The following is a 13,793-nucleotide window of genomic DNA, read 5'->3' as shown; positions in this document are numbered from 1 at the left end:
ATACCTTGGAGGCAGATGAATATCGGGAAGCGCCTGGCAGGGCGCGAGGTCCAACCTGCAGGAGGAGGAGATAGAGTAGGGTCCAAGGCTGGTGACCATGGAGCAGTTCGGCTGGACTCTTGTGCTCGAGATATGTTTCCATTATCCTGTATGTAAATGGTGTTTACCATGGTGCTTTTGGTATGCCTTCGGCATAGACAACCTCGTCTTCTGTGGTGTAATATGGGTTTCTGCCCCTCAGGGGCTACTTTGGCACTGGTATAACAATATCTTTCAAGTCCATATTGTTTGCTGAAACATGAGGAATAATCAAGTAAACTGCATTTTTAATTTTCTGTTTAAGAAAGGTAAGTAAGAGCAATGAGCTTGTGGGCAGATATTAATTTCATTTTGTTAATTACTAATGCAAGTGAATCCTTACAACTTACAGCATCAGTTTATTATTGATATTCTGAGTCACAGTCAATCATACAACATGATAGATGAACTGAACAGTATACGAAACATCACAATATGTGCAGCAGACAGTGGCAACTGTGACCGACATTACATATATCTGGCTGAATTATGCTGCTTACTATACCCTGCATACTTGTCTACATGGTATAAACAGGTACTCTGAAGGATAATGCTGTATCTGAAAAGTTCTTCACCATTTGCCAATTGATATATTGGCCTTTTCTACTACAGCACGTTAATATGACCAACGAATTCCCAAATGGGAACTGTGTCTTGATTTTATGCTTTACTTTCATCTTAATTTGTGGACAGCTTTCAGTTTTATGATTATTTTTGAGCATTTCTATTTGTTGTTCACAGTATGCCAGTCTCTTCAAAATAGAGTTCACTCAATTTTCTTTAAAAAGTCATTACATGTTAACTATTTTCATAGCTGCATTTTCTTGTTGTGAGCATTTTACTTTAGTGGCAGAATAAATTGTGCATGCATATCAGTTACTATGATGTGTCACTGAGCCTATAGAAAACTGTGTAACTATTAATGAGCTGTTGCACATTCATTTACACAGTTTTAGATTATAGACATTTTGAATGTGCATTAGGCTCAGCAACACATCATGCATACAGTTATAAAAGTATCTGCAGAATTTAAAAATTTTTGAACAGTAATTTTTAAATAATATCTTTGCAGTACAGGAATGCAGGAAATCCTTTAGCACATTATGATCTGACGGCAGAAGAGATTCTACAACAATGTGATGGAAAAGTTGATATGGTAGTAATGGGGGCAGGAACTGGAGGCACGATCTCAGGTGTTGGGCGTAAGCTGAAGGAGAAATGTCCCAACTGCATTGTTGTTGGAGTTGATCCTGAAGGCTCCATCCTAGCTGAACCAGCTGAACTGAACAAGACTGATGTTACCTTCTATGAAGTGGAAGGAATTGGATATGATTTCATTCCCACAGTATTGGGTACAAATATATATATGTATATATTTTAATGCTGATGAAAGGTACTTTATCACTTGTGCTTGTGTTTGTTATTTTGCTGACTGGAATATCATTTCAGATCGAAGTGTGGTGGATAGATGGGTCAAATCAAATGATAAGGAATCACTTGTCATGGCAAGGCAGCTGATAAAAGAAGAAGGCCTACTTTGTGGTGAGTAGTGCTCGGACACAAAATAACTTTTAAGGACTAGTACATACAAGTGGATCCCCACATTTGGTCTAATGCTTGCAACCTACAGAGCAGCTGTAATTCCACTAGGAGTGTTGTAGGAAGTTGTAATAGTGACCAAGCAAAGATAACAGTTACTGCAGGAATGATGTATATTTGCAATATCACACAAACTGTATCACAGCATCAAAGACGGTTCTTTAGCATAACAAGCATTAGATATAGACCTCCCACTGTAAAATTTTGTTATTGGAAAATACTGCTAAATAGAAAAATACTTCTTTCTGTATATGATTTTCTGTGAATGTAAGCCAACACATGAAGGATCTGTTGATTTCCATGATGTTAAAATCGCTGGAAATATTTATGTAATCAGCTGCAGCTAATCTCCAGCTGCTGAGAGTGTCTGAGCCACTGTACTTTTGGTGCATTCATAAGTGATCAATGCTTGTGGTGACGACACAAGAGTGACCTGCAGGGACAGTATGTTAGGGCAGTTTTGAATAGGTTTTTTACTTCTGTCTTGGTTACAGTGCTCTTGGTCTCTGATGGCAACAAAGATGAAGAATAATAAGAAGTGACTGAAGAAGATGTGAAGATTGTGATAAAAAAAAAAAAAAACTCAGAAATAACAAGGTCCCAGGAAATAGTATTAATCAGAGGAGGAGGGGAAAGCTTGCACTTAGAAAGATATAAACTTATCCAGTCGATGTAAATGAGACATAGCCAAGAGAATAGAAACTGGCCCTAATGTGCCCAATATACAAGAAGGGAAGCAAAATGGAATGGGGTAACTACAGAGGTGTAAGCTTTCTGAATGTAACCTACAAGGTACAGTCTATCATTGTTCTAATTACAAACATTCCTAGAAATTGCTGGCTTTTGACCCAACCAATTGACTTTAGATCACATTTTCATCATAAGAAAATTGTCTGAAAAACACTAAGAATATGATAAAAATATTTGTAGTCTGTTTGTTGATTTTTCAACTTATGTACAACAGCGCCACAGAAATAGTCTATACAATGCCTTGTGTGATTTCAGAAGCCTTGTGAAGCTAGTGAGAATGATGTAAACTTGTATGGATGGATCAATGTCAGCTATGTGTTTCTAAAGGGTCACCTCAGAAAAGTTAGAGATTGAGACAGGTCTCAGACAAGGGGATGCTCTCTCATGTGTTCTGTTCAATAACATCTTACAGAAAGTAGTAAGGGAATGCAAGCAACAGGAATGGGCTGGAATACAGATGGATGATAATCTAAATTGTCTTGCATATGCAGATGATATATTACTGCTAAGTGAATCAATCCGTGAGTTGAAGGATATCTGCCAGGAAATGGACAACTATGCACAGAAGGTTGGGCTAAGAGTGAATCAAGATAAAATTGAGTCCATGCAATTAGGAAGAAGACAAGAGCAACAAGAATTTCTTGAGGTAGGTGGCCTGAGGTTACTAAGATGAGAAACCATAACACAGTCATATATGGTTCACAAACCTGGAGCATGACAAAATACAAACAGGAAAAACTATTAATATTTGAAAGGAAAATAATGAGGTCGATATGGGGACCAATCTCAGGTAAAGGAGAATGGAGAAGAGGAGGAATGAGGAAACCCTCATCTTGATGCAGCAATCAGCAATACTACAGAAGCCAAAGAGCAAAAGAATCCAGTGGGCAGACAATGTAGCCCACATGCCAGAAGAAAGACAGACAAAGAAAGCACTTGAGGGGAAAATGAACACTAGGCACCCCATAGGATGACCAAGACAGTGCTGGATGGACAGTCTGGTGAAGGACCTGGCAGCCCTGAGGACTGAAGAGATCTGGCAGAACTGAGCATGAAACAGAAAGGAATGGAGGTTGTTTGTGGAAGCTGCATGTGGTCTGCAGGGACTGTGGCTGCTGGATATGTATGTATGTATGTATGTATGTATGAATGTATGTATGTATGTACATGACAGATGCTAGAGTTCCATCTTGTAGACCAAATTGCTTTCACATAATGTTTTGTTCTAAACCTACAGTTTCATCTCTAATACATAAACGTAAGGAAATTCTTAACTGTCAAGATATTCTTAATCTTTCTATTTAGCATTATCTTATGCGTAATAGTAGAGAATATGTGAATGAAATTTTTGAATTATTTCTAAGAGAATGATGATTTTGGTTATTCATTTATTGGGTGTCATGTGTAAGCTGTTGTGAGACAATGTTTACTTCACAGTAAACTGTAGAGATTAATGTATATCAGATAAAGTATGATCACATCCTGGTAGAAGCAAATATAATAAATTGCGTGGCATAACGAGAGTGTGAAAGATGACTAGAGTAGTATATGAACAAGGCTAACTTCACTTGGTGACTTGACAAATTCTGTGGGTGGTAGCCAGAGCTAACAGTGGAATGAGGCAAAGAGAGGACCATTTGGCACTGGACATGCCTCTTTGAGAGGCATGGCCATATGATGACAAGTCCATCTTAGTCAATTGCAGTGATGGCCTGCATCGGCTAGAAACAGTGGCACTGGTCAGCTGTCAGCCTTAAGCTGGGTTGCTGTGTTCACCTACTTGATCCTCCATTTTCAGCTCAGTACACAGATGTTGCATCTAACTATGGGGTGGAATGACTTGGTGGTCTCACTGGAACCTTTGGGAGGACTGTGAGCTTCCTATATCTACAGAGGGGCTAAAGGAGGCTATATAATGTTTGTTCCTTTGTTTGCTTAGCACATGTATTCTGTCAAATAACAAGTATTTGCTGTAAGAAGGTAGTGAGCCAGGGTGTACTCAATCATTCAAAGAAGTTATGACCCCCTTGAATATGTCCTCCACAGATGGGTAAGAAATGTTGGGTTTTAATGGAAAATCCACCTGACCATGGCATAATAGTCCAGAATATTTGTTTATTGAATCAGTCTGTTATTCTTACCCTATCTGGTAAGTCTCCCATGACCTGGGGTTCTGTGTGACTTCTGAACTCTCCGCATTTCCTAAGCCTCACCAGTCCTTTTCCTTCACCCCTCTTCCCCCAGTTCAAGGTTTGCAAATGTCATATGTGTGTTCTCCTGTCACTGCTTGGTGAGTAGATTTTTTATCTACCCAATTACAGTAAATGGGATTGTTATATATGTTTATAAGTTGCATTTTAGACTTCCCTCTTTCAGCTAGTAAACAAGGTATTTGATTAAACAATGGAAACTCCAGGTAGGAATATCAACAATTTAGGAAAGGATACTTACTGTAAAGAAGACACATCAATTAGCAGACAGGCATGATTAAAAGACAGTCACATGTAGCTTTCAGCCATAGCCTTTGTCAGTAAAGACACACACACACACACACACACACACACACACACACACACACACACAAAAGCAAGCACACCACACACACACAGACTGCCAACTCCATCATCCTGGGGCAAAATACAACATCACATGGGAAGTGAGCATCAATTTGAAGGGGGTGGGGAAGGAGAAGAGGAAGAGGGAAGGAAGGGATTGTAGTGTATGGGTGGGGAGAGAAACAAACAGTCTGGTGGAATGTGCAGGGACTTGACTCCAACAGGTGCCGTGTCAGAGGTTATGGGGCAGAGAGGTGGGGGAAAAAAGGAACAAAAAATGAGAGGAACAGGGAAATATGGGTGGATGCATTGGCAGAGGACTGAAAATAAATAGGTTGGGAGACAAGAATGGGGAGGAGATGATAGGACATAGGGGGTGGAGCCTACTGGGTGGAGGGTGTGGAGACAGTATGTTATCATAGGTTGAGACCAGGATAATTAAGGGAGCAGAGAATGTGTCGCAAGGATAATTCCCATCTGTCCAGTTCGGAAAAGCAGTTGGTGGAGGGAAGGATCCAGATGGCTTAGGTAGTGAAGCAGACCCTGAAATCAAGTGTGTTACATTCAGCTGCATGCTGTGCCACAGGGTGGTCTACTTTGCTCTTGACCACAGTTTGGCAGTGGCTGTTCATCCTGGTGGACAGGTGGTTGATAGTCATATCAATATAAAGAGCTGTGCAGTGATTGCAGCAGAGCTGGAAAATGACATGGCTGCTTTCACAGGTGACCTGGCACCTGATGGGGTAGGATAAACGTGTGACAGGACTGGAATAGGAAGTGCTGGGTGGGTATATTGGGCAGGTTTTGCACCTGGGTACTCCACAGGGATATGATCCTTGTGGCAAGGGGTTGGGATTGGGAGTGGCATAGGCATGGATTAGGACATAGTAGAGGTTGGGTTGGCAATGGAACACTTCTTTAGGAGGGGTGGGATGTCTCTCATTTCAGGGCATGATGATAGGTAATCAAAGCCCTGTTGAGGGATGTGGTTCAGTTGTGCTAGTCCGAGGTGGTACTGGGGGACAAAGGCGACACTCATTTGTGGCTGGTTTTTGGGGGTGGTGGGAGGATTCGGGTTGTGAGGTTATTTGATTGGATGTAAATTCACAACAGGAGACATCCATTGCAATAATATAATGGAAATAAATTGGAAAATGTGAAACTGACCTAGTTGACTATTCTAAACACCATTGTAGCAAGTTGAAGCATTCAGTTACGTGCAGGAGCATGTGTAGGAACTGTGGCCAAAAATTAAAAGAATAGTTGACCAAGCATTGGATATATATGTACCTAGTAGAACAATTCATGAAAGCAGTTACTGTACATGGTATACAGTCTCTGTAAAAAAACTTCTTAAGATAGAGTGATTACTGTACAATAGATGTAAAACAAAGCATGGGACTATAGACAGAGGAATACTAAATTAAACACATGTGTAATGTTAGGACACTCACAGATGACACTAGAACTGAAACTGGTGGTACAAAAACAAAAACAGAAACGCGAACTCCATTTTCAAATGTTCTTATACAAACAGGAAATCCAAGAGCACCACCTCCCCATTTTAATTTTTGCATCACTGCAAAGATATCTGATAAAGATATTAATTTTAATGGCATTGAAAAGCAGCTAATAAAGCTAAAATTGAATGAAACTGTGTGTTTTGCTTGACTCCCCACCACACTCTATACAGAATTTGTGGCTGAGTCACCCCTCTATTAACAATAATATACCGTAGATCCATCAAAGAAAAAACTGTATCAATTGGTTGGAAAAAAGCCTAAGTCACAATCATCTACAAGAAGGCTAATAGATGTAAGCCACCAAACTATCATCTTATATCTTTGACATCTATCTGTTGTAGAATCTTAAAAAATATTCTGAGCTCAAAGGGACTGAGTTACATTAAGCAGAATGACCTCCTCCATACCAACCAGTATGGGTTCTGTAACATTAGTCACACAAACCCAACTCTCACTTGTCTAACTTGACATCGTGCAAGCCATGGATCAAGGCGGTTAGGGGGATGCAACAATTCTTGACTTCTGAAATGCATTCCACAGGGATGTGTGTTGGGACCCCAGCTGTTCATGTATATTAAGACCTAGTAGATAGTATTAGCAGTTAACTTCAGACTTTTTACTGATGATTCGTTGTCTATAATGAAATACTGTCTGAAAAAAGCTGCACAAATATTCAGTCACATTGTGATCAGGATTCAAAGAGGTGCAAATATAGGCAGCTCACTTTAAAGGTTCAGAAATATAAAATTGTGCCCTTCACAAAAGGAAAAAACTGTATTGTTGTATTACTACAATGTCAATGAGTCACAGCTGGAAGAAGTCAGCTCATACAAAGATCTGGGTGTAGCACAAAATTTCTAAAATTTTAGGTCCTGGAATGCACCTCTCCAACCAAACCATCACACCCCCTCTCCCCATCCTCCCCTCTACCCCCCCCTCCGCTCCCCCCTCCAGGCACAAAAATCACAAGTTTTGATTTTTGAAAACTTGTGACAAAAATTACAATGAGAAATCATTCTTTAGAAAATACTGTTACGAAATTTAGGTTTTTAAAACATAACTTTTCGTAATCAAAACAATAAAACCATAAACTTTAATATAAACAGACGCTGCTACCATTATTCCCCATAGCAGTGTCACTTTGCTCCCTAGTTCTACTCCATTCTAATTGGCACAAGTCGGTAGTCTTCTGATTATGATGCCATATTTCCCATTGCTGCCAGCTGCAACATTCAAACAGATGTACTGCAGCTGCTCAGTGATCATCTGTCCAATATTAATTAAAATTGGACGCTTCATTTGGGAGATGTGTTGATGCAGACAGACATGCACAGACAAAACTTAATGGTATATACCTGTATAACATACTAGCTCCCCTGTACTGTATAGGTAATCCAAGATATGTTGAGCGTTGAACAGTGTTCTAGCAGGGGATACGGGGCAAGGAGAGATGAAAACGTCTTGAGCACCATGGCCAAATGGACGTTACGGAATGATGATGTTTACATATTGGCTCGACCGTGCATATGCCATATGCACAGTTGATCAGCAGCTATGGCATAAATTACAGCATGGAAGAAACATGCACATTATACAGATGCTCATGTTCAAACACTCCTTATGTTATTTATTTCTCATTGACACATGTAACGTGTGACATCACCATGCTGCTGGATTGCTGAAGTTTCAGTCATAAGCAAAAGGTGATATGCGATATGTACCGATCACAACTTTGTAGTAGAGCTCAACTTATCCTGGGTTCACTCGCCCCCCCCCCCCCCCCCCCCCCACACGCGCGCGAGCCCGCACACACACACACACACACACACACACACACACACACACACACACACCACACACACACACACAGTGTCTTGCCCCATAGCTCCGCCCATCGCATCACGTTGATCATCCATTCACTGGTGCTGACACAGTGGCAAATTATGGTTATGTTGTGATTGAATACTATACATGTTTACTGTTTTAAAACTCCTGTTCTGACTTATTCCAGTGAGTTAAAAACAGAAATTCCCTGTTAGGTGCTAGAATGCCATTCTGGCACTTTCTGGCTTAAAGTAAGCCCTGCCTGGGTGTAACAGTTTGTAGGGATATGAAATGGAATGATCACATGGACTCTGTTGCAGGTTAAGCAGGTTACAATTTTATCTTGAAAATTACTTACATTCTATCAACAACTTTGCATTGTTGTGATACTGTAAGTTGTGCATCTAAACACAGCCAAGTTTATCAGGATTCACATTCTACATTAGATGAGAGATCCATCCCACAATTGGCTGGATGGTGTGTAGGTAGATGAAAGGCAATGCTTTACTTGTCTAGTAGAATACTGTCTTGTGTAAGGCACATTTTTATCTATGAATTTTTCACTTAAGAGTCAATTTTATTTGATCATTTGAATGTACTAAACTCATTTGCTGTAGGTGGGAGCAGTGGTTCAGCAATGTCAGGGGCTCTGAAGGCTGCTGCTTCATTAAAGGAAGGCCAGCGGTGTGTGGTACTACTTCCTGATGGGCTACGAAATTATATGACAAAGTTTGTTAGTGACCAGTGGATGCAGGCAAGAGAATTTTTTGAAGATGATGGCTCCAGTCAGCATTGGTAAGCAGTCGTAACAGTTCCATCTGTGAAAATATTTTGTGAATTTACATATTGTGCAAATTACATAAAGGTGTATTAGAGGCTAGACCAGATTGATTAAATATCTGCAATGAATTTGACTTGACAAATTTTCCAAAAACTAGGTGGCAGACTGTTTTCTATACCATTTAGTTTTTATGCATTTTAAGCGTGATATGAATTTTAAGTGTGATGGATTATCTTTTATGGAATATTTTGATTTGGTTTCTTCTTCCTTGTGTTATTGCAAATATTGTGTGTGACCATTGTTGTAACAAAGTTTAATATAATTAATTACCAGCAATTTGTCATGTATGATGTTTCCTTGTGATGTGGATATATTGACCAAGATTACCCTCCTTAAATATGACATTATGAGGATGAAGAAGAATAGATATTGATACTTCGTGTGGAATTTTTTATTTTTATTTTTTTATTATTGGGTTTTGACAACATACATAAACACATTATTGATGAACTACTTTCCAGGTCTCATAAAAATTGGCATTTATCTTCCATCTGCAAATAATGTAAATCATCTACTCCTATAGGTTGACTCAAAAAGGAGAGGAAAAGTGCAGAAATTATATGTTAAAAATTATATTTTTTATTGTTGTATGTTCAGAATGTACTTTGTCATTTTTCCACGTCTCATTATGTGTCTATACATGTTGTGAGATTGGGTGTGGACTCAGTCACTCCATTGCTTCTTTGGGACATGACCATTCTGTGCCGGTCATACTATCTACCTCCAGTTCTTCCTGTCTCTTGCCATTTCCTTCCATTCAGCGGTACCTATCATTCGGCTTCATTCTGCCTCTACCTCTTGGTCATCCATCTTCCTGCCATATATTTGAGGGACTATTCTGTAAAGGTTGATTCTGACAACATTGCTTGTCCATTGCAAGTGGCTCTTTTTGCTGATGTTTGCTTCCAAGAATTGACAGGCTAGTTTAGTTAGTTCATTGTAGGATCTCCAAATCCATCTTTGTGTGGCCTGCTCAAATGCTAGCCAAAAACTTTTTCTGCACACTGTTTTCGGATACTGAGAGTTGGTGCCCTTCTCTTTTGTTCATGCTCCATGATTTTACTCCATATAGCAGCACTGGCCTGGTGATTATGTTGTAGAGTTCCTGCTTAGTTTTACTTGTCAGGAGGAAAAAGTAAACTTTGTTTCCATTCCATAGTATAATTTTGCATTTGACATCTGTTTGACTATTTATATTTACACGAAGGTATTTGAAGTTCAGTCTGTTCTTGAAAGTGTAGTTTTCTATATGAAGATCATTACGTTGTTTTGTACTCATTTTTTCCCTTTGTCTGATTATGTATTTTGTCTTTTATTCATTAATTTTTATACACCAATTTTCATTGTGGTTTCGTTTAGTTTCTTGAACAGCATTTCAATTTCACCATTGTTTTTCCATATTAAAAACTCTGATCTGCATTGGCCAGTATATGTGGTTGGTTATCATGATGTTGCTTGCTTGATTTCTCTTACTGCTTTCTCCATGATGAGGTTGAAGGTAAGTGGGGATAGTGCATTACCTTGCTCCAGTCCAGTTTTGTTATCAAAGTAGTCTGATAATGAGCCACAGTTATCATCCTGCTTACAGCCTTCTTGGTATGAACAACCCGATCAAAATAGTCTCACAAATTCTCAATTGGGCTTAAATCAAGGGAGTCTGGTGCTCTTTGAACCATGCTTGTGCACTGTAAGCTGTGTGACACATTGCATTGACCTGCTGGTGGATGCTGTTGACCTGTGGAAAAACCAAGCTGCATGTAGGGGTGAATATGACCCCCAATTTTTAAGAGGATGGGGCCCCTCCACGCCCACACCAACGTCGTGACCAAACCAAAAGTTCCACTGTCACCTCCGTATAACATGTTAGTTTTTGAATCAGGAGTCACAGGATGCGGGCTGTGATGTTATCCATGCGTATGGGTAAGATTACTCATTAACAGGGTCCATCAGGAGACAGAAAGTGGACGAAAGCGATCGAAGGGTAGCGGTTGTAAGGGCAGAGGGAAAAAAGTGCCAAGGCAGGGAAAAAAACCTCTGCGACAATAGGACGGGTAGTAAGGGCAGTAGCGGCTTGCTATCTGCGACAGTGCATGCAAGGTGTGGTTATGTTAGTTCGAGGTATCGTGCATCATTACCTTTGTCGTTGTTGGAGCTCATTGCGGCGCTTGCTGCAGTTGCTGCATCCCTGCAACAGTTCAAGGTTGTTGTAGATTAGTGGGCGATCAGTCATAGATCGGCTCACAGACGGTGTAGGGTGTGTGTGTGGCTGGTTTGCGTGCTGTGTACAGTACAGTTTCCCTGCGGTTGCCTGTTTTTCGGCTGGTCGAACATCTGGGGTTTCCAGTAATAACGGTGTTGCAGGGGCTCACCAGTACTGTCGTGTTAGCATTCTATGGACCATAGATGTTTAGTTCCTAGCCAGTAGTGTTTTTGGTCTGTTATGCTTCCATCTATGGTTGTGGTCGTAGTTACCCAGAGAAAGGATAAACAGGTTGCACGAGTGTCTCGTGTTATTGTACAGTCGTGTGGAGAGTTTTTGGAATACCTGCAAGATAGTATCTAGCCGGTATTCCCGGTGAAGATCCGCGATGCGTGTGTAGCGCGGAGCGTTGCTTATGATTTTGAGTACTTTGTTCTGTATGAGCTGCAGATGGCGCAGGCGAGTTGGCACAGCGTATCCCCAGACAGGGGCTGCGTATGTCATCATGGGTCGAATAAGTGTCATCTACATGGACCTAGACACCCTCCTGTTCAGTGTGCTATGGCTGTTAAGCATAGGGTAGAATTGTTTGAGCCTCGCGTTTGCTTTGTTGGTCACATCTTGAATGTGGTCCCCCCAGAGTAGTTTCCTGTCCAGCCAGACACCGAGGTATTTGACCTTTTCGCGGAAACGTATTGGGCGTGTGTGTAGTGTTATTGGGTTGCAGTGCTGATGTTTGCGCAGTTGCTTTGGTCTTCTAGTGAACAGAACAGCCTCGAACTTGTCGACGTTTACTCTAACACGCCATTTCACCAGCCAAAGCTCCGCCGTTCTGAGTGCAGTCTGTAGTCGTGAATTAATGCTAGACAGCTTACAATCTTGTGCAAGGATGGCGGTGTCATCCGCGTAGATTGCTACCGTCGTGTTGTGTGTAGCTGGGAGGTCGTTAATGTAGAGGTTAGACAGTAAGGCCCCTAGGATGCTTCCTTGGGGTACTCCTGCCTGGATACCATGTCGTGTCGATTGTTTGCCCTGCATGTCGGTGTTGAATCTCCTGTCCGTGAGATATGAGTGTATGAGACGTACGAGCCCATTGGGGAACCCTGCGTCGCTAAGTTTGCGTATTAGGCCATTGTGCCATAGACGATCGAAAGCCTTTTCGATGTCCAGGAACACCGCCCCAGTTGCTTTGTTTGTGTTGTATCTGTGTGTTATGTATTCAACGACGCGGAGGAGTTGTTGTGTTGTTGAGTAATGATTCCTGAAACCGAATTGCTCCAGTCTCAGGATGTCGTTTGTGATGCAGTGCCTGGTGAGTCGTTTTAATATTACCTTCTCAACGATCTTGCTGAGTGCGCTCAGCAGACTGATGGGTCGGTAATTTTGTGGGAGGGAGTGGTCTTTCCCCGTCTTCCTGAACATCAGGATCTTGGCCATCTTCCAAAAGGCGGGGAAGTGTTGGTGCTTGAGTAGGCATTCGTGATGTGTGTTAGGTAGTCTTCAGCTTTATCCGTGAACTCCTGGAGGACACGGTTTTGAATGCCATCATGACCAGGGGCCTTCCTAGTGGTGGTATGCATGATGGCCCATTTGACTTCAGCTGTACTAGCTTGTCGAATGATGTTGCGCGCTGGTTGGGCCAAGATGTGTGTGACCTCCTGGTCCGTAGCAAGTGTGAACGCTGGGTCTGAGGGATCCAGGTTCAGTGTGAATGACGCTGTGAGTGTGAGGGTCATCAGTTCCGCTTTTTCTTCCGCAGAATATGCTGGTCCGGCGGGCCCTTGTAATGTGGGGGTGTACAGTTTCTCCCTGGTGAAGTGTCGGGCCAGCTGCCACACGCCAGGTCACGTGGTGTCCAGCCCTTCGAGTTTCTGGTCCCACTGTTGTGTCTTAAATGTTTGTATTTTTTCCCGGATTATACCCTGGAGCCTGTTTGAAGTGCTGGCGCCTGGTATGCTGCCAATGTCTCCTGAGGTGGTTCCTCATTGAGATTAGGCCCAGGATCAGATAGATACATACTTATGTTGAACCATTGTGCCTTCCAGAATAATGGAATCATCCAAAGAGTGCCACAAAAACATTCCTCATATCATAATGCTGTCTCCTCTGGCCTGGACCCTTATGATGACTGTTGCAGAGCATACATGCCAACGACCATGGGTACAGTGGAGCATAAAATGTAATTCATGTGAAAAGTCCACCTGTCACCACTCAGTGGATGCCCAGTTGCAATATTGGCATGTAAATTCCTGCCATCATTGCCAAGTGTGGGTGCATGAACAAGGCACCTGGTATTTTAGAATCAAAGTTAATTGATCTTGGAAATCTGTCTGACAGTTTGTGGGACAGAAGCACCCCAATCTCATATTTTTATTTAATTGGACAGATAAAAAATCTACTCACCAAGTGTGGCAGAACACGCG

General features: G+C 41.5%; 1 protein-coding gene across 2 annotated transcripts in view; it reads left to right on the top strand.

Annotated features, from left to right (window-relative positions):
- The window catches only part of LOC124787489 (cystathionine beta-synthase), a 167,667-nt gene that overhangs the window by 115,645 nt on the left and 38,229 nt on the right, over window positions 1-13,793 (top strand). For both annotated transcript variants that reach the window (XM_047254343.1, XM_047254344.1), the window contains exons 6-8: window positions 1,151-1,430; window positions 1,528-1,620; window positions 8,947-9,124. In XM_047254343.1, coding sequence (XP_047110299.1) covers window positions 1,151-1,430; window positions 1,528-1,620; window positions 8,947-9,124 — 551 coding nt within the window. The remainder of the gene's footprint in view (window positions 1-1,150; window positions 1,431-1,527; window positions 1,621-8,946; window positions 9,125-13,793) is intronic.

The sequence above is a fragment of the Schistocerca piceifrons genome, chromosome 1 (assembly GCF_021461385.2).
Source record: "Schistocerca piceifrons isolate TAMUIC-IGC-003096 chromosome 1, iqSchPice1.1, whole genome shotgun sequence".
NCBI lineage: Eukaryota > Metazoa > Arthropoda > Insecta > Orthoptera > Acrididae > Schistocerca > Schistocerca piceifrons.
The sequence above is the reverse complement of the archived record's forward strand: the minus strand, read 5'-3'. Positions and strand labels throughout refer to the sequence as shown.